The sequence below is a fragment of the Phyllobates terribilis genome, unplaced genomic scaffold (assembly GCF_046119375.1).
Source record: "Phyllobates terribilis strain yellow unplaced genomic scaffold, ASM4611937v1 Scaffold_3__8_contigs__length_932513732, whole genome shotgun sequence".
NCBI lineage: Eukaryota > Metazoa > Chordata > Amphibia > Anura > Dendrobatidae > Phyllobates > Phyllobates terribilis.
Genome location: NW_027362763.1, coordinates 465,072,369 through 465,090,656, shown reverse-complemented (window position 1 = coordinate 465,090,656; position 18,288 = coordinate 465,072,369). Strand labels below are relative to the sequence as shown.

The 18,288-nt window shown below is 41.4% G+C and overlaps 1 protein-coding gene across 2 annotated transcripts in view; it reads right to left on the bottom strand.

Moving 5' to 3' along the window:
• CRYBG1 (crystallin beta-gamma domain containing 1) overlaps positions 1-18,288 on the bottom strand; it is a 431,371-nt gene that overhangs the window by 294,420 nt on the left and 118,663 nt on the right. For both annotated transcript variants that reach the window (XM_073675786.1, XM_073675787.1), the window contains exon 2: positions 2,860-2,977. In XM_073675786.1, coding sequence (XP_073531887.1) covers positions 2,860-2,977 — 118 coding nt within the window. The remainder of the gene's footprint in view (positions 1-2,859; positions 2,978-18,288) is intronic.

The window sequence follows — 18,288 nt, the reverse complement described above, 5'->3', positions numbered from 1 at the left end:
CTTGCTAGAGATGAGGGCCCGGTCAGTCTGGGAGCAATCCTAGAATCCTCCTGGCCAGGTAGAGTTGTAGGCCTGCCATTCTGCCTGTACTCTTTAGCTACCCCGCTTATAGTCGTGTTGTAGCCCACGTCCCTGAGTGTAACGTACTGAGCGCACCCGTATGGCTGGCGACTCGGATCCTATGTATTCCTCGCTCCTCTGTGGCGGTAGTGGTCCTTTCGTGTGGCTGAGCCTCCGGGCTTCTGATGGGCCAGGAGACCTGCAATCTCCTGCTTTGCGGTATCTGCTGCTGGGTATATAATCCCCACAGCCTCGGACTCCGGTGTCCAGTTCTCTGTATGAACAATCCAGAACGAGCTATCTGCAGCTCCAGTCCCTGGATTCTGACTCCTGTGTCCTCAACTCGACTACTGGCCCTGTCTGAGCTAACCCCGCCTCCAGATCCAGTTATAAAGGGCAGGATCCTCCCCTTTCTGGCCTGGGGCAGGAGGTGTTGCATGTAGTGTGTTCCCTGACCAGGAAACTCCTGTTTTGCTCCCAGACATGGTATTACTACCACTGTGGCAATCAGACCCTCTGGGGTGCCACACTTGCATCTGGAAGGTTTTGCTGTGAAGTAAACATGCGGTCAAAGGAGCTCTCCATGCAGGTGAAACAAGCCATCCTTAAGCTGCAAAAACAGAAAAAACCCATCCGAGAAATTGCAACAATATTAGGAGTGGCAAAATCTACAGTTTGGTGCATCCTGAGAAAGAAAGAAAGCACTGGTGAACTCATCAATGCAAAAAGACCTGGGCGCCCACGGAAGACAACAGTGGTGGATGATCGCAGAATAATCTCCATGGTGAAGAGAAACCCCTTCACAACAGCCAACATAGTGAACAACACTCTCCAGGAGGTAAGCCTATCAATATCCAAATCTACCATAAAGAGAAGACTGCATGAAAGTAAATACAGAGGGTTCACTGCAAGGTGCAAGCCACTCATAAGCATCAAGAATAAAAAGGCTAGACTGGACTTTGCTAAAAAACATCTAAAAAAGCCAGCACAGTTCTGGAAGAACATTCTTTGGACAGATGAAACCAAGATCAACCTCTACCAGAATGATGGAAAGAGAAAAGTATGGCGAAGGCGTGGTACAGCTTATAATCCAAAGCATACCACATCATCTGTAAAACAAGGCGGAGGCAGTGTGATGGCTTGGGCATGCATGGCTGCCAGTGGCACTGGGTCACTAGTGTTTATTGATGATGTGACACAGGACAGAATCAGCCGAATGAATTCTGATGTATTCAGAGCCATACTGTGTGCTCAGATTCAGCCAAATGCAGCCAAACTGATTGGTCGTCGTTTCATACTACAGATGGACAATGACCCAAAACATAAATCCAAAGCAATCCAGGAGTTTATTAAAGCAAAGAAGTGAAATATTCTTGAATGGCTAAGTCATTCACCTGATCTCAACCCAATTGAGCATGCATTTCACTTGTTAAAGACTAAACTTCAGACATAAAGGCCCACAAACAGCAACTGAAAACCACCGCAGTGAAGGCCTGGCAGAGCATCAAAAAGGAGGAAACACAGCGTCTGGTGATGTCCATGAGTTCAAGACTTCAGGCAGTCATGGCCAACAAAGGGTTTTCAACCAAGTACTAGAAATGAACATTTTATTTACAATTATTTAATCTGTCCAATTACTTTTGGTCCCTTTAAAAACAGGGTGGCACATGTTAAGGAACTGAAACTCCTAAACCCTTCATCCAATTTTAATGTGGATACCCTCAAATGAAAGCTGAAAGTCTGACCTTCAACTGCATCTGAATTGTTTTGTTTAAAATTCATTGTGGTAATGTCTAGAACCAAAATTAGAAAAATGTTGTCTCTGTCCAAATATATATGGACCTAACTGTACTAGGATGGCGGACATATATACCAGGATGGAACTAGGATGGGGGACATTACTACATAATAGGGGAGGGGGTGCAACTTATATATTCTTATAGGATTTAATATGCCATACATCTGACCAGCATGCGGGTGGGAGCCCAGGTCCAAATCTTGCACCCGGGCCCATCGGACTCTAATTACGCCACTGGGCTTTAGTGTATTTTGCTCTAACTTTTTGTACATGTTGCCCAGAAAACCAAGACATTGTATTGAGATTCATGTAGTAACAATGTCTGAAGTTGACACAGAAAGTTCTATCTGCTATAAAATACTGAGACTTGTTTTACATACATTCATCTCGGCATCAGTACAAGGTGCAATGAAGCTTCTGTTTTGATCAAAGGCTTAGAGACATTGTGGGCGATTTGTAACTAGTGAGACAGGATAAAGGAACAATTCCTTCCAGACTTTTAATACAGCAATCAGAAAAATCAACGTTTCAACTCCAGATATCTAGTACACATACTGTAACTTGTGATATTATATTATTTAGAGCCTCCTTTAACTTCAGTGAATGAAGTACTAAATTGTGTGGCAGAGAATTCTATAGTTCCACTGTTCTTACAGGAGAAGGGGAAAATCTGTCTCGGTACTACCATCCAATGAGGAAAAATAGGTTAATAACAACCACCAAGCTACATGTTAAAGGCTGCCTGTTCACACATGGCAGCTGTGCAGCAGACAAATATCACAATGGCCCTGTGGAACTTTGGTCTTTTCACTGCTTCCCTGCATGATCACTTACAGGAAAACTGCTGCTTCTAGAGAAACAGCTTTTCCATGCAAAATTATGTGATTATGTAAGACAGTAGAGAAATAACCACAGTGGCACAGGATTGCCACAGTTTTTATCCTCAGAATCGGAACGCAGCTTAAATGATAACTTTACTTTTTGCTTTCAATGTACTTTACCATATTCTCTTGGAAATTGATATTGGCTTCCCTCATAAGGATTTGAGGATCTTCTGAGGAGTTTACAATCATTGAATATGGCCGCAACTGATGATCACCGTCTGGAGCATCAAATGATCTGTAACAAAAACAGATTGTCTTATAAGTACATTCTGCGGAATCCTGAGGAATTGCACTTGGATCAATATCGGACATGTCTCCTTGATTTTGCACGGACCTCGGCGCACAAAAAGTCACTGACATGTGAACATCCCATAGACTGTCATAGGCACTAGTGTTGAGCGAGCGTGCTCGACACTGCTTGGTACTCGCCGGAGCATCTCACTACTCGGGATGTTCGGCGAGCACCGAGCATTTTCGGGTTACTCGGGCGGGAGCTCGGGTCTCCGCCCTGCATGTTTGGCGCTCTTTACAGAGCCAATGAACATGCAGGGATTGCCAGCCAGTCACTGTAATGCCGTAGCCATGTTGGTTGTGGCCATTACAGTGACTGGCTGGCCGCACAGCATCACCTCGAGTATTTAAAACCGGGCGCCGCCATCTTGGACACAGTCGCTCCGGATCAGACAGTGTGGGGTCAGTGCTGCTGAGCTAGGGAGAGATTTATACTGCAAAATAGGTAGTGTAGGGTCTTTAAAGCGTGCAAAATCAAACAAACAGCCCTTCTGAGGACTAATATCCATCCCAGATAGACAAGGACTTGCATGGGGATAGTTGCAAGTCTGCATCTTCTGATGCGGCAAGGATCACTTCTGATGGGCACACTTTTAGGCAGTGACCTGGGTGTCAGAGATGCTTCCAGGGGTCTTCCCCATGCTGTTCCCATGTTTTTTTCAGCACTGTATGCATGTGTCACACAGCACATGGCCAGATAAGGTTGAAAAATGTTAAAATGACATTTCCCGGTGAATGCATTTGTCACGGTTGAAAGCAATACAAAAGTGCAAAAACGCATAAAAAATTCTACTTGTGAACATATCCCAAGGTGTGGAGGAGTATTTTTGTTTTTGGTTATTTATTTTACCTTATACAGAAGTCTTTACCCTGGAAAGGAAGTTCCTTAACATATTTCACAGGAAAACAGTTTCAGTTTTGTTTTTGAACGTTTTATTGTGAGCCCATAAAAGTGGCTTAATACCTCTGACTACGTTGTTGACAGCAGTGACCTGGGGGTCAGAAATGCTTCCTGGGGCGATCCCCATGCTGTCCCCATGTCATTTGAGCACTGTCACTATCATTTTGGGCACTTTTTAGGCTTTCTACAGACTGCCGGGGGTGCCGCTGCAAAAATGCTCGGGTCTCCCATAGACTAACACTGGGCTCGCTGCCCGGGTCGAGCACCTGAGTATCACGGTGAGCTCGGCCCGATCTTCGAGCACCCGAGCATTTTCGTGCTCGCTCAACACTAATAGGCACGAGTGCTATCATGAAAAAAATAGATAGTAATCATATGTGAAAAACTGACGTGTGAATGAGGCCTAACTCATCAAAAATTCACCAATTGATTAAAGATGAGATAACACATCGCTGACATCAGTTTATATTCCCAATTTGTTAGGGCTCATTCTGAAGTCTTTTTTTCCTCGGATAGCACTCGTACCTATTATAGTCTATGGGACTCTTCATATTTCCAAGTATTTTGGTGGATGTACACCTATCTATATGGTCCAATAATCAGCATGTAAGTTTTACGAACATATAAAAATTGTCCAATTTAATCCAGAAAAAATAGATTATTTTTCATCTATATTGCCATCCGTATGCAATTCATATAGCATCCATATGGAGTTCGTTTTTATACATCAACAGTGAATAAAATTTGCAAGACCAAAATCAGTTTACTATAGTGGATATAAATAGTCTGCACACCCCTATAAAAAATTGCAAGGCTTTTGTCATGTAAAAAAATCATACCAAGAAGAATCAATTCAGAACTTTTTCCACCTTTAATGTCACTCATAATCTGGAAAAATTCATTAACAAGCCATCTAAAATCATTTTGTCAGGTAAAATAAAACAATAACAAAACTAAAGTAATGAAGTTTCATAAGTGTGAACACCCTTTTATATTTGGGGAATGAGGTTGTCTTCAGAATTAGCGAATCACATTTAAACTCATGTTAGATAGTAGTCTGTACACAGTTGCCATCATTTACAGTGATTCTAATTAACTCCAAATAAAGTTTAGCTGTTCTAGTAGGAGTTTCCTGGCCTTTTCTTAGTTGCATTTTTCAGCAAAAGCCATGGTCCACAAACAGCTCACTACACAGCAAAGGGATCTCATTGTTGAAAGTTGTCAAGAGAAGGATACAAAAAAGGCCTTACATATGCCATGAAACACTGTAAATACAGTCATCAAAAAGTGGCTTAAATTTGGCACAAAAATGATAAAACCTAGAAACTGGATGTCCCTCAAAAATTGATGAAAAGACAAGAAGAAAATGAGTCCGGGAAGCTGCAAAGAGGCCTGCAGCAACATTAAAAGAGCTGAAGGATTTTCTGGCAAGTACTGATTGTGTACTGCATGTGACAACAATCTCCCATATCTCTCCATATTCTTCTCGTATGTTTAGCCTGTGGGGTAAGGTGGTAAGGTGGAAGCCTTTTCTTACAAAGAAAAACATCCAAGCCCGGCTATGTTTTGAAAAAAGCATGTGGTTTGAATCCATGCTATCTTCTGATGAGACCAAGGTTGAACTTTTTGGCCATGATTCACAAAAAAATTTGTGCAGCACCAAAAAAGCACCATACCCACAGTGAAGCGTGGTGGAGGCAGCATAATGTTTTTGGGGTTTTGGCAGCTGGAACTTGGGCTTTAGTCATGGTGGAGGGAATTGTGAACAGTTCAAAGTATCAGTCAATTTTGCAATGAAAGCTTCAGGGCTCTTCTAAAAAGCTGAAGATCAGGAAGATGACAACAACACTAAGCATTCCTCCAAATCAACAAAAGAATGGCTTTGCCAAAAGAAGATCAAAGTTTTGGAATGGCTCAGCCAAAGACCAGATCTGGATCCAGTTGATATCATTTGTGGGTGACCTGAAGAGGGCGGTACACAGGAGATGTCCTCACCATCTGACAGAGTTGGAGCACTACTGTAAGGAAGTGGAGAAAAATTGCCAATTCTAGATGTGCTATGCTGATAGACTCCTACCCCAAAAAGATTGAATGTTATCATAAATTCAACTAAGTATTTGTTTAAAGGTGTGTATATTTATGCAACTATATTATTTTAGTTTATTTTTAAATATGATTCTACAAATTATGGGTAACATTAAAAGTGGAAAAAGTTCTGAAATTGTTCTTCTTGGTGTGATCTTTTTACATGACAAAAACCTGGCATGTTAACAGGGGTGTGTAGACTTTTTATATCCACTGTATGTTAAGAAATGCAATTTATCCATAAAAATCATATGTTATGCGCTTGATCCGTATGGAATCTGTTTTTTTTTTTGCACCCATAGACTTCTACAGGCGATTCTTAGTTGAAATACAGAAGAGACTAGTATATGCTGTTATTTTTTGATCCGTGAAAAAAAGATCATCTAAACATTCCTATTGAATGTCCTGGTTGTCATTTTTTTTTTCATGAACAGCGCTCAGACTGAAAATACAATTGTGTGAATGTGCTCTAAGGAGCAGAATACTTGTTCGTTGGCTGACTGGATTGATCATGTGGGCCATTAAATCTTCATTTTGAGCAGCTCATCAGGGATGTGCTACTGACAACAAGCATTCTGTGTGGGTACAGAGCAATTTTATTAACGTTCGTTCTTTACCCATATAGTTTGCGTCCGCCAGTGTGAACAGCCCTTTAAGAGAATGCAAATCGACTTGTATATTAGCCCTTGCAAATGGTATACTCTTGAATCTGAACACAATGACTTCCCATCGCTCAAGCACTTGTATTCAGTAAGTCGGGGGTTACCATCCTGTATCCCCCCAGCTGTTGCATAACCACAATTTCTAGCATAGTTTCCTTTCAACAGCCACAGTCTCCCAGGGCATGCAGGGCAAAGCAGTTCTGCAATAACAGGAAAATCAAAGGTAGTTGACATTTACAGTAGGACAAACTTGCTATAGTGCTGCTATCATATAGAATCAAAGCAAGTGTTATGCAGTAAAAAAAGTGTCAGAACCTTGGTCACCATATAGTTCAAAACTGCAAATAAGTGCTTTTCCTTTCCACCCGTTAATTCAATGTAGACAGTGGCAGGTACTTTATAGGCCAGATCCAGATATTGTAGCTGTTATATTCCGTTCTGCTCATGGAATTAGTAAAACTATAAAAATCACATAACCAGTCAACGCAACTAGGAAATAAGAAGGCAATTGTGTCGACAGTCCTGAATAATCCCCAAGTTACTGATTCGCCTAATGGTTCAAAACATTTTCCATTTAGTTTCTAGTCAATGCTACCACCTAGTGATCTTGGTGTGTAACTACAATTAACTACAGAAAAAACAAACACTAGATGGCATCAAGAATACTAAAAAGGTTGCTACGGAGGAAGCTCAGTGTACAAAGGGGGAACACTAATAACACATAAATAATATATATAAATTTTAAGTTGACAATTAATGACCCTAAAATAATTATATATTTGGAGCTAAAAAAAAAACAGAAAAAAAAGAATAAATATTTAGACGGGGTCATTCATTTTTATGCAAATTATGCTTGATCATTTTTAATATAGATTGTTTTTAATCCCTCAATATCAACTTTTCTGTTTGCTGTCAGCTGCTGGGAACATTTTTGTTACCAGAATACAAAAAAAAACATTTTCTGAACCCGAACTATTACTATCATGTTCCATCGAAACCCCATTAGTCGTGATTTTATATACCATCATTGTAAAATATTTTTAAACATTTTATGCTAATAAGTTATATGTGACAAAGGCAAAGTGGATTATTGAAAATGTCAGGATGGCTCTTAGTGTTGCGCGAAAGTACTTGGATAAGGCGTTATCCAAGCATGCTTGAGTCCTAACCGAGTACCTTAGGCGTGCTCGCAAAATATGTTTGTGTCGCCGCGGCTTCATGTCTCATGGCTGTTACACAGCTGTAACACATGCAGGGATTGCCTGACTGTCAAGCAGTCTCTGCATGTATCGCTGTTGTCAAACAGCCGCGAGACATGCAGCCGCGGCGACACAAACATATTTTGCAGCCAGAGACGTAATCCTCTCCTCCTGCATATGTATGTAAGCATTCTTTATAAAAGCAATTGTATGTGTGGCGCCCCTGCGGGTCCAGTCGCCACAGAGGTACTGCATCTCAGCCGGAGATGTGGTACCCCACTCTCGGGTAAGGAGGGAGCACTACCCGGGACCCACACACCCACATCCAACACCACAGCACTCCAGTAGGGAAGGGCGAGATTGCTCCTGAGGGAGAGCACAGTCCCTGTCCCTGTCTGGAGGAGGGAACTAGGTAGAGGAGGTGGGTGGAGGAAGTAGTTTAGGAGAGCACACAAGGAAGGACTGAAGGTAGAGGGGACCACATAGAGTGATGTGGGTCACATGACAGACAGTATTAAAAGACAGGTAGAAACATCTAGAAGGGCCCAGTGAGTGAGGACTGTTGAGGAGTAGGGTCCAGACAGAGTGAGGGCCCAGTCAGAGGGGCCCAGTAGGAGAGAGAATGAGAGGAGCGAGGGAGTCAGAGAAGGGCTCCAGAGACAGAGAAGGGATCCTAGGGGCACGGGAAGTGCGGAGTCCACCCGTGCGCCCGAACTCACGCCGACCGTAGTCGGGAGAAGGGATCAGGGTGCAGTAGGGGACAGGCCCCAGACTAGAGGAGAACTGCAAGACTCAGCTAGCAAACCGGAGGCTGCGGTATCTCTAAGTGCCGTAGCCAAAACCACACACATTCGATGAAAAGGTGGCCATATAGGACCAAGGGGACAGAGAAGACGTCGCCCAACAAGGCCCGCGTCCACTGGATCGGGACACTGTGTGTGAGGCGCAGGGCAGGAGGGTGAGAGCCAGCGCAGAGAGTGCACCCAAGTTATCTGAGGGTTGGCTGGATCACTTCCCGGAAGGGCACAGGACTCGGTGGGCTGTTATAACCTGCTGGCAGTTGTAACCTGGAACATCATAAGAACTGTGAGTAAAAACTTGAAGACTGCACCCTGCTGTGTCCTTGACTTAATTGCTGCGTCACCTGCCGTGCAGTGCACCAACAACAAAGCTACCTCTTTAACTGCCCTGGGGCCTAGCTCTACCCGTGGAGAGCTGAACTATCTCTGCTGCGTCACCAACGGCTCCAGTGGATCTGAACAGCAGCTGCGGCCACCTATAGCCACATACCACCGGTGGCGTCACGAAACATTATCCTCAAAACTTTATTCCCCTCCGTTATTGACCGCCCGGGGCCACGGACCGGGTCATGCCACCGTGACTATCCCAAAAGAACCGACCGGCCCGGCTCCGAGTACTCCACGGCCCCAGGGGGCGCGTCAAATGCAATCTTTCTAAAGGTGGCAATGTGTTCCCTGAAATTACCACAAGGTGGCGGTATATAATTATAATGATGGTTTTCAAATGAGTGTTGTCCTGGATACTGCTGGACCAAAGTGGTATGGACAAATGTATTAGATGCAACTGGGATTAAATGGTATGCAAAATGTGTAAAAGTGCAAGACAACAAAATGTGCAAAATGGTAATAGTAAAAAAAATTATAAAAATATGTAGAAGAATGTCTGGGTATATATGTATATGTAACAAATAAGCAGAATGTATCCACAATAAAAGGTTATGCAAACACACATATATATATATATATATATATATATATATATATATATATATATATATATATATATACACAGGGTGGTCCAAAAGTAGGTGGACAGAAAATATAATAACATTTATTTTGATTTATATATAAAATTATATTTACTAACACAAGCATAACATGGACGATTAAATTTTATTCTGAACAATAATACAAAAGCCCTTAAGTTTTATCAACGCAGGTGCTCAAACTGTTTTCCATTACAATTTGCACAGCTTTGAAGTCGCCTCTTACGCTTCGACAAACTTTTTTGCACAAGTCACTTTGGGTTTTAATTTCTTGAAATGCATCTCTTATGTAATTTTTCAAATCACTGACACTTTTTGGTTTTCGACTATAAACTTTGTCCTTGAGTACTCCCCAAAAGAAAAAATCCATTGGGGTCAAGTCTGGTGAACGTGCCGGCCAATCAAGTGGGCCTCTTCGGCCAATCCATTCATTAGGAAATGTTTCATCAAGATACTCGCGGACTACTCTTGAATAATGTGGAGGGGCCCCATCTTGTTGGAAATAAAGGTCATTTGAATTAGGCTGTTGCTGTAACTGGGGAACAACTTGATTCATTAGAATTTCGAGATACTTATCTCCTGTGACTGTTCCATCAAAAAATATTGGTCCTAAAACACCAAAACTTGAAATACCACCCCAAACATTGACACCAGGCTCATTTAGTTGTTGCTCTAATGTTAAATGCATGTTCTCATTATACCAGTAAATACAATTATGTCTGTTAATATGGCCGGATAATTTGAAAGAAGCTTCATCACTCCACATAATGTTATCTAAAATTACTGGATTTTGTTTGATAAATCTCCCCCTTCATAACCTTATTACACTTTCTGTCCACCTACTTTTGGACCACCCTGTGTATATATATTGATGCTGCTATTGATTTATTTATTATATATCCCTATATACAGTACAGACCAAAAGTTTGGACACAGCTTCTCATTTAAAGATTTGTCTGTATTTTCATGACTATGAGAATTGTACATTCACACTGAAGGCATCAAAACTATGAATTAACACATGTGGAATTATATACTTAACAAAAAAGTGTGAAACAACTGAAAATATGTCTTATATTCTAGGTTCTTCAAAGTAGCCACCTTTTGCTTTGATGACTGCTTTGCACACTCTTGGCATTCTCTTGATGAGTTTCAAGAGGTAGTCACCGGAAATGTTTTTCACTTCACAGGTGTGCCCTGTCAGGTTTATTAAGTGGGATTTCTTGCCTTATAAATGGGGTTGGGACCATCAGTTGTGTTGTGCAGAAGTCAGGTGGATACACAGCTGATAGTCCTACTGAATAGACTGTTAGAATTTGTATTATGGCAAGAAAAAGCAGCTAAGTAAAGAAAAACGAGTGGCCATCATTACTTTAAGAAATGAAGGTCAGTCAGTGCGAAAAATTGGGAAAACTTTGAAAGTGTCCCCAAGTGCAGTTGCAAAAACCATCAAGCGCTACAAAGAAACTGGCTCACATGAGGACCGCCCCAGGAAAGGAAGACCAAGTCACCTCTGCTTCTGAGGATAAGTTTATCCGAGTCACCAGCCTCAGAAATCACAGGTTAACAGCAGCTCAGATTAGAGACCAGGTCAATGCCACACAGAGTTCTAGCAGCAGACACATCTCTACAACAACTGTTAAGAGGAGACTTTGTGCAGCAGGCCTTCAAGGTGAAATAGCTGCTAGGAAACCACTGCTAAGGACAGGCAACAAGCAGAAGAAACTTGTTTGAGCTAAAGAACACAAGGAATGGACATTAGACCAATGGAAATCTGTGCTTTGGTCTGATGTGTCCAAATTTGTGAAAGGATAAGTTGATCAGAGTCACCAGCCTCAGAAATCGCAGGTTAACAGCAGCTCAGATTAGAGACCAGGTCAATGCCACACAGAGTTCTAGCAGCAGACACATCTCTACAACAACTGTTAAGAGGAGACTTTGTGCAGCAGGCCTTCAAGGTGAAATAGCTGCTAGGAAACCACTGCTAAGGACAGGCAACAAGCAGAAGAGACTTGTTTGGGCTAAAGAACACAAGGAATGGACATTAGACCAGTGGAAATCTGTGCTTTGGTCTGATGAGTCCAAATTTGAGATCTTTGGTTCCAACCACCGTGTCTTTGTGTGACGCAGAAAAGGTGAACGGATGGACTCTACATGCCTGGTTCCCACCGTGAAGCATGGAGGAGGAGGTGTGATGGTGTGGGGGTGCTTTGCTGGTGACACTGTTGGGGATATATTCAAAATTGAAGGCATACTGAACCAGCATGGCTACCACAGCATCTTGCAGCGGCATGCTATTCCATCCGGGTTGCGTTTAGTTGGATCATCATTTATTTTTCAACAGGACAATGACCCCAAACACCTCCAGGCTGTGTAAGGGCTATTTGACCAAGAAGGAGAGTGATGGGGTGCTACGCCAGATGACCTGGCCTCCACAGTCACCAGACCTGAACCCAATCGAGATGGTTTGGGGTGAGCTGGACCGCAGAGTGAAGGCAAAAGGGCCAACAAGTGCTAAGCATCTCTGGGAACGCTTTCAAGATTGTTGGAAGACCATTTCTGGTGACTACCTCTTGAAGCTCATCAAGAGAATGCCAAGAGTGTGCAAAGCAGTCATCAAAGCAAAAGGCAGCTACTTTGAAGAACCTAGAATATAAGACATATTTTCAGTTGTTTCACACTTTTTTTGTTAAGTATATAATTCCACATGTGTTAATTCATAGTTTTGATGCCTTCAGTGTGAATTTACAATTTTCATAGTCATGAAAATACAGAAAAATCTTTAAATGAGAAGGTGTGTCCAAACTTTTGGTCTGTACTGTATGTAGACAAATATCTAAATATTCCTATAATAACATAAGCAGTTTTTGTTGCATTCTTTTCAGGCAATGTTCCTCTTTTTTTACTCAATTGTCACCTCCAGGCTGTGTAACCCAATCGAGATGGTTTGGGGTGAGCTGGACCGCAAAGTGAGGGCAAAAGGGCCAACAAGTGCTAAGCATCTCTGGGAACTCCTTCAAGATTGTTGGAAGACCATTTCCGGTGACTACCTCTTGAAGCTCATCAAGAGAATGCCAAGAGTGTGCAAAGCAGTCATCAAAGCAAAAGGTGGCTACTTTGAAGAACCTAGAATATAAGACATATTTTCAGTTGTTTCACACTTTTTTGTTAAGTATATAATTCCACATGTGTTAATTCATAGTTTTGATGCCTTCAGTGTGAATGTACAATTTTCATAGTCATGAGAATACAGAAAAATCTTTAAATGAGAAGGTGTGTCCAAACTTTTGGTCTGTACTGTATATACAACCTTCTTGCCGACAAAACATATTGTGCAATGCACAGCGGGTGCATCGTTTCTCCAGGTGAGGCAGCATTATTACCATTGGGCATTTACTCTGTCTATTGTTTTCCTGTAGGTCACATATATTGTTTTTTTTCCCTTTCATTTCTATATATTGCTCTTAACATCTAATATAGTGACCTTTGCTCTCTTTTCCTTCTGAGCATCTATCTCCTATGTAATTGGCAAAATATAAAGGCCCTGATTGTTCATGCTGGTCTTAATGCAGGGATGTGCTGGAGTCAGACGCTCCTGATTCATGAAGAGACTTACTCCTCTTAATGAATCAGGATCATTGGGAAACTAGTGTGCGCCTCCATGTGCTCCTTTCTGTTAATCTTACTCCAGTTAGAGACTGGAGTAAAATTTGTGGCGTAGCGAATGCCACCTCTCATGAATTTGACGAGCGACGGTCACCGTGCCCCCGTCCTGCACCAGCTCCATCCACTTTGTCGTGAGAATGCCAAAAGTCACAAGTTGTGCCAAAACTTTGCAACTTTTAAAAGCTTTTTACGCCAGAATTCTAGTGTAAAACCTTTGATGAATCAGGCCCATAGTTCTTAATTCCTTTTATCTTTCTTTAAGGAAACAAGTGTTTTCTATATAATAGATTTATGCTCACTTTATTTAAAACCAAATTGATTCTATCTATTGTACTGTGTATTGTTAGTGATATTGGATCAAGAAATCTAAAGACACCCATACACTCTAGATAGCTGTCAGTCAAACAGCTCATTCCACCGATCGTTCACTTGACAGGTTTCTCCTCTGACTCTCCTATACACAGGAGCACTTGCTCTGCCGGGCACTCCTTTGTTCTGTATGAGAAAGCTGCTGCCAGATTCCTGTGGAGGTGGTTTATCTCTTAGAGAACAAATGGATCAGCAGTCCGAAATTGGACATGCTGGATCCTTTTGTCCCTGAACATTATCAGGGGACAGTTGGGAGGCCCCCATACACATTTGACTACCAGCTGAATCCATTGATATCAGTGAGGTTCAGCCAATGTTAGCTTTATGTTTATGGGGGAGATAAGTGCTCATTATATTACAGACTACAGGTCACTTTATTTAAATTCTGATGTATTTAATTTACCTATTACATTGTTAATGATATTGGAACATGGGATGTTTTTATCCATCTGGTATTATTTTTGTCAAATATTGTTTATATATGTTTATATTGCCTTTTTTAAAAACTTGTGTATCAATAAAAATGATTTTTTTGCTTTCTATATTTCCAATCATGCACTCCTTTCATCATAGGTAGATGTTTCTATCCTGTGCATAAGGACCTTATACCTTATTGTAGTTATTATATATACACTGTCTATTTTCTTGTTTGAAATGGTCACGAACGACAAGAACTGTTTGTAGAATTGGAAAAATGTCTACTAAATAACTTCAGATTTCAGTTCATGGAATTCTGTCACGGTGTAGTATCCTGCAGCTTTTGTACAAAACCTAAAGCAGCTAGACAAGATTCTTAACAAGTAGAGAGCTACCAATCTACATTTTATCATAGAACATATCCATAACACATTTTATTATTACTTTTTTAAGATTTTTTTTTAATAATGATGAAGAACTGTGAAATGTCTTAATTATTTTATACATTTGTAATAACCACATAACAGTTTGAGCTAAAGTTTAATTCTATTATAAATAAAATCTTTGAACATTGAAAGCATAGCAGGAAAACGGAAATTATTAAGTTAAAGGGATTTTCACTACTATTTGACCACCTTTCATATGTCCTAACTCCTCCTAACAATCAGTTTTTTACTGTATTTTTATTGCTTGTACGGCTTTTGGAAGCACATCTCTGTGTAGGGGTGCGACTACTTTTAAGTGAGTGACGACAGTCTGAGCATGCATGCCCAGATTGCTGACTTCACTGTCCTCTGCTTGGATCCTGCCGATGCTTTGGAGCGCCGGCCCTTCATGCAGCAAACGCTGCGATATCCAGCTTGTCATTAGAGAGAATGTCACAGCGCTTGTCAGCTGAAGGGTCCGGCGCTTCAAAACATCAGCAGAGTCAGTCTGCACCATGCAGGACTAACTCAGATCAGGCTTCACTGTCCGCCTCTGTTTGGATTCTGCTAATGTTTTGAAGCGCCAATCCTTTTAGCTCACAAACCCTGTGTCATGCTTTCTAATAACAAGCAGCGCATGTCAACTAAGGGGCCGGTGCTTCAAAGCATCAGCAGGATCTATGCAGAGGAAGAGGAGGGTGAAGTCAGTGATCAGAGCATGTGTGCTCAGACTCCTGTCACTCATTGAAAGGTAGCTCCACCCCCCCAGTGAAGTACTCTTCTCATTTTGTCTGATTCTGGTGCCCACACAGAATGCAGTGGCTGACAAAGGAGTATATAATCCACATAGAGATTTGTTTCCTTTAGTTAATTTATTTTTTTCTATTCCTGGAGAACCCCTTTAAGGGCAGAGACACACTGCCGTATTTCTCGTTCGAGGATCGCATCATAAACCACGTACTGGCTGGCACCTCTCCTGACCTGAGCTTGATAGCTGCATAGAAATTCATCACGCTGTCATGCTCAGGTCAGGAGAGGTGCCGGCCAGTCCGTTCAGTGCTTAGATATCCTCCCACGAGTTGTACGGCAGTGTGTCTCTGCCCTAAGAAATACATACCATAGAAACAGAACTTACAGCTGCTGTGGAGCCTATTGTGAAAAGGTGACCAGCCCTGGTTGGTCCCATGCCCTTTTCTACTAAGTAGAGCAACACTGTTTATGACTTTCCTGGCCAAAATTGCATTGTTAGTGACCAAGATGTTGGGGAACAGGCCCCACAGTTCTCCAATAATTGGGGAAGGGGAATCAAGCACTAAATTCTCCTCTCCCAGGTGGCAAAATCCTACAAGATAAAGGGGTTCTCCAGTATATTTTTAATATACTCTTTTGAACTGAAAGCAAAGATGACTTGACCACCAATCTCTTAACTTTATAGTCAGGTCACTAGTGGTTTATTTTATTTATTTACTTAAATCACTTATATAGCGCCATTAATTCCACAGCGCTTTACAGACAATATCATCACTGTCCTCATTGGGGCTCACAATCTAGATTCCCTATCAGTATGTCTTTGGAGTGTGGGAGGAAACCGGAGAACCCAGAGGAAACACACACAAACACGGGGGAACATAGAAACTCCTTGCAGATGTTGTCCTTGGTGGGATTTGAAAGCAGGACCCCAGCACAACAAGGCTGCAGTGCTAATCACTGAGCCATCGAGCTGCTCTGATGTTATCACTTCCAATCCAGCAAGGACTGTTGGAGTGACCCGGTGGAGATAATTGGAGCTGCATCACTGCAGTGAGAAACATATGTCTTTTTTTCTTTCTCCAGTAATTCTTCCCCCTACAAGGTTTAAAAAGATACCTGAAAAAGCTCATTTTGATATTTACTATGAAACCATTCTCTTCCGTGTAGACCCCTGGGTGTAGGTATGATACTCTACCAAATGGAGCCAATATTTTTTTTTCATCAATTAGTAAAAAGTAAACATAAACTAATACATTCTTTTATATTGGATTTATTGGTAGTATATAGTTGACAAAAATATAAATACAAATTAGGATGCATAAAAAAATCAAATCACCCCAAAAAGGAATGCTTTTGAGACATCACTCACATTTATATAATACCAAATGCATTGAAGCTGAAAAGTAACAAATCACTAAGACATTTTTAATTCTTATGAAACATGCCTAGACAATCTTTTTAGCTGCTTGCAATACTTAATGATGAAGCATTACCAATGATGATTGAATTAGCCTTAAAGTAAAATTATGAAATTTTGTGAAGATAATCTTAAGGAATTTTAATGTAAAAAATGATGTCATTATTTACTGAATAATGCATTGCGTCAGTAAGTTACTACCTTTGATGAAAGATAATGACTCTTAAAAGAGAACATTGCCTAATGGTATATTGCTTTATGATACCGTATTTATGGTTTTATTTCAGGTTATACATTGCTATATTGAATGTGTCCTTGAATACTTTTTTCTTTTTTAAAGAATTATTTCCATCTTAGCAAGTTGTCACATATCCACAGGATAAGTAATAACTTGCTGAGCACTTGGCTATCTCACAGATAATATACAGGTGCTTCCCACAAAATTAGAATATCATCAAAAAGTTAATTTATTTCAGTTCTTCAATCCAAAAAGTGAAACTCATATACTATATAGAGTCATTACAAACAGAGTGATCTATTTCAAGTGTTTATTTCTGTTAATGTTGAAGATTATGGCTTACAGCCAATGAAAACACAAAAGCCATTATCTCAGTAAATTAGAATAATTAACAAAAAACACCTGCAAAGGCTTCCTACACATTTAGAAAGGTCCCTTAGTCAGTTTCAGTAGGTTCCACAATCATGGGGAAGACTGCTAACTTGACAGATGTCCAGAAGGCAGTCATTGACACACTCAACAAGGAGGGTAAGCCATAAAAGGTCATTGCTAAAGAAGCCGGCTGTTCACAGAGTGCTGAATCCAAGCATATTAATGGAAAGTTGAGTGGAAGGAAAAAGTGTGGTAGAGAAAGATGCACAAGCAACCGGGATAACCACAGCCTTGAAAGGATTGTTAAGAAAAGGCCATTCAAAGATTCACAAGGAGTGGACTGCTGCTGGAGTCATTGCTTCAAGAGCCACCACACACAGACGTATCCAGGACGTGGGCTACAAGTGTCGCATTCCTTGTATCAACCCACTCATGACCAATAGACAACACCAGAAGTGTCTTACCTGGGCCAAGGACAAAATGACCTGGACTGTTGCTCAGTGGTCCAATGTGTTGTTTTCAGATGAAAGTAAACTTTGCATTTCATTTGGAAATCAAGGTCCCAGAGTCTACAGGAAGAGTGGAGAGGCACACAATCCAAGCTGCTTGAAGTCTGGTGTGAAGTTTCCACAGTCAGTGATGGTTTGGGGAGCCATGTCATCTGCTGGTGTAGGTCCACTGTGTTTTATCAGGACCAAAGTCAGCGCAGCCGTCTCTTCCCTCTGCCGACAAGCTTTTTGGAGATGGAAATTTCATTCTCCAGCAGGACTTGGCACCTGTCCACACTGCCAAAAGTACCAATACCTGGTTTACAAACAACAGTATCACTGTGCTTGATTGGCCAGCAAACTCGCCTGACCTTCTAATTTTGTGAGAAGCACCTGTATGTAGTGGTGGCGCTTTTCAAAGCCTGAATCTCATGATTAGTGGGGGTCTCAGTGGTTGGACCCAGAATAATCAGCACGTCA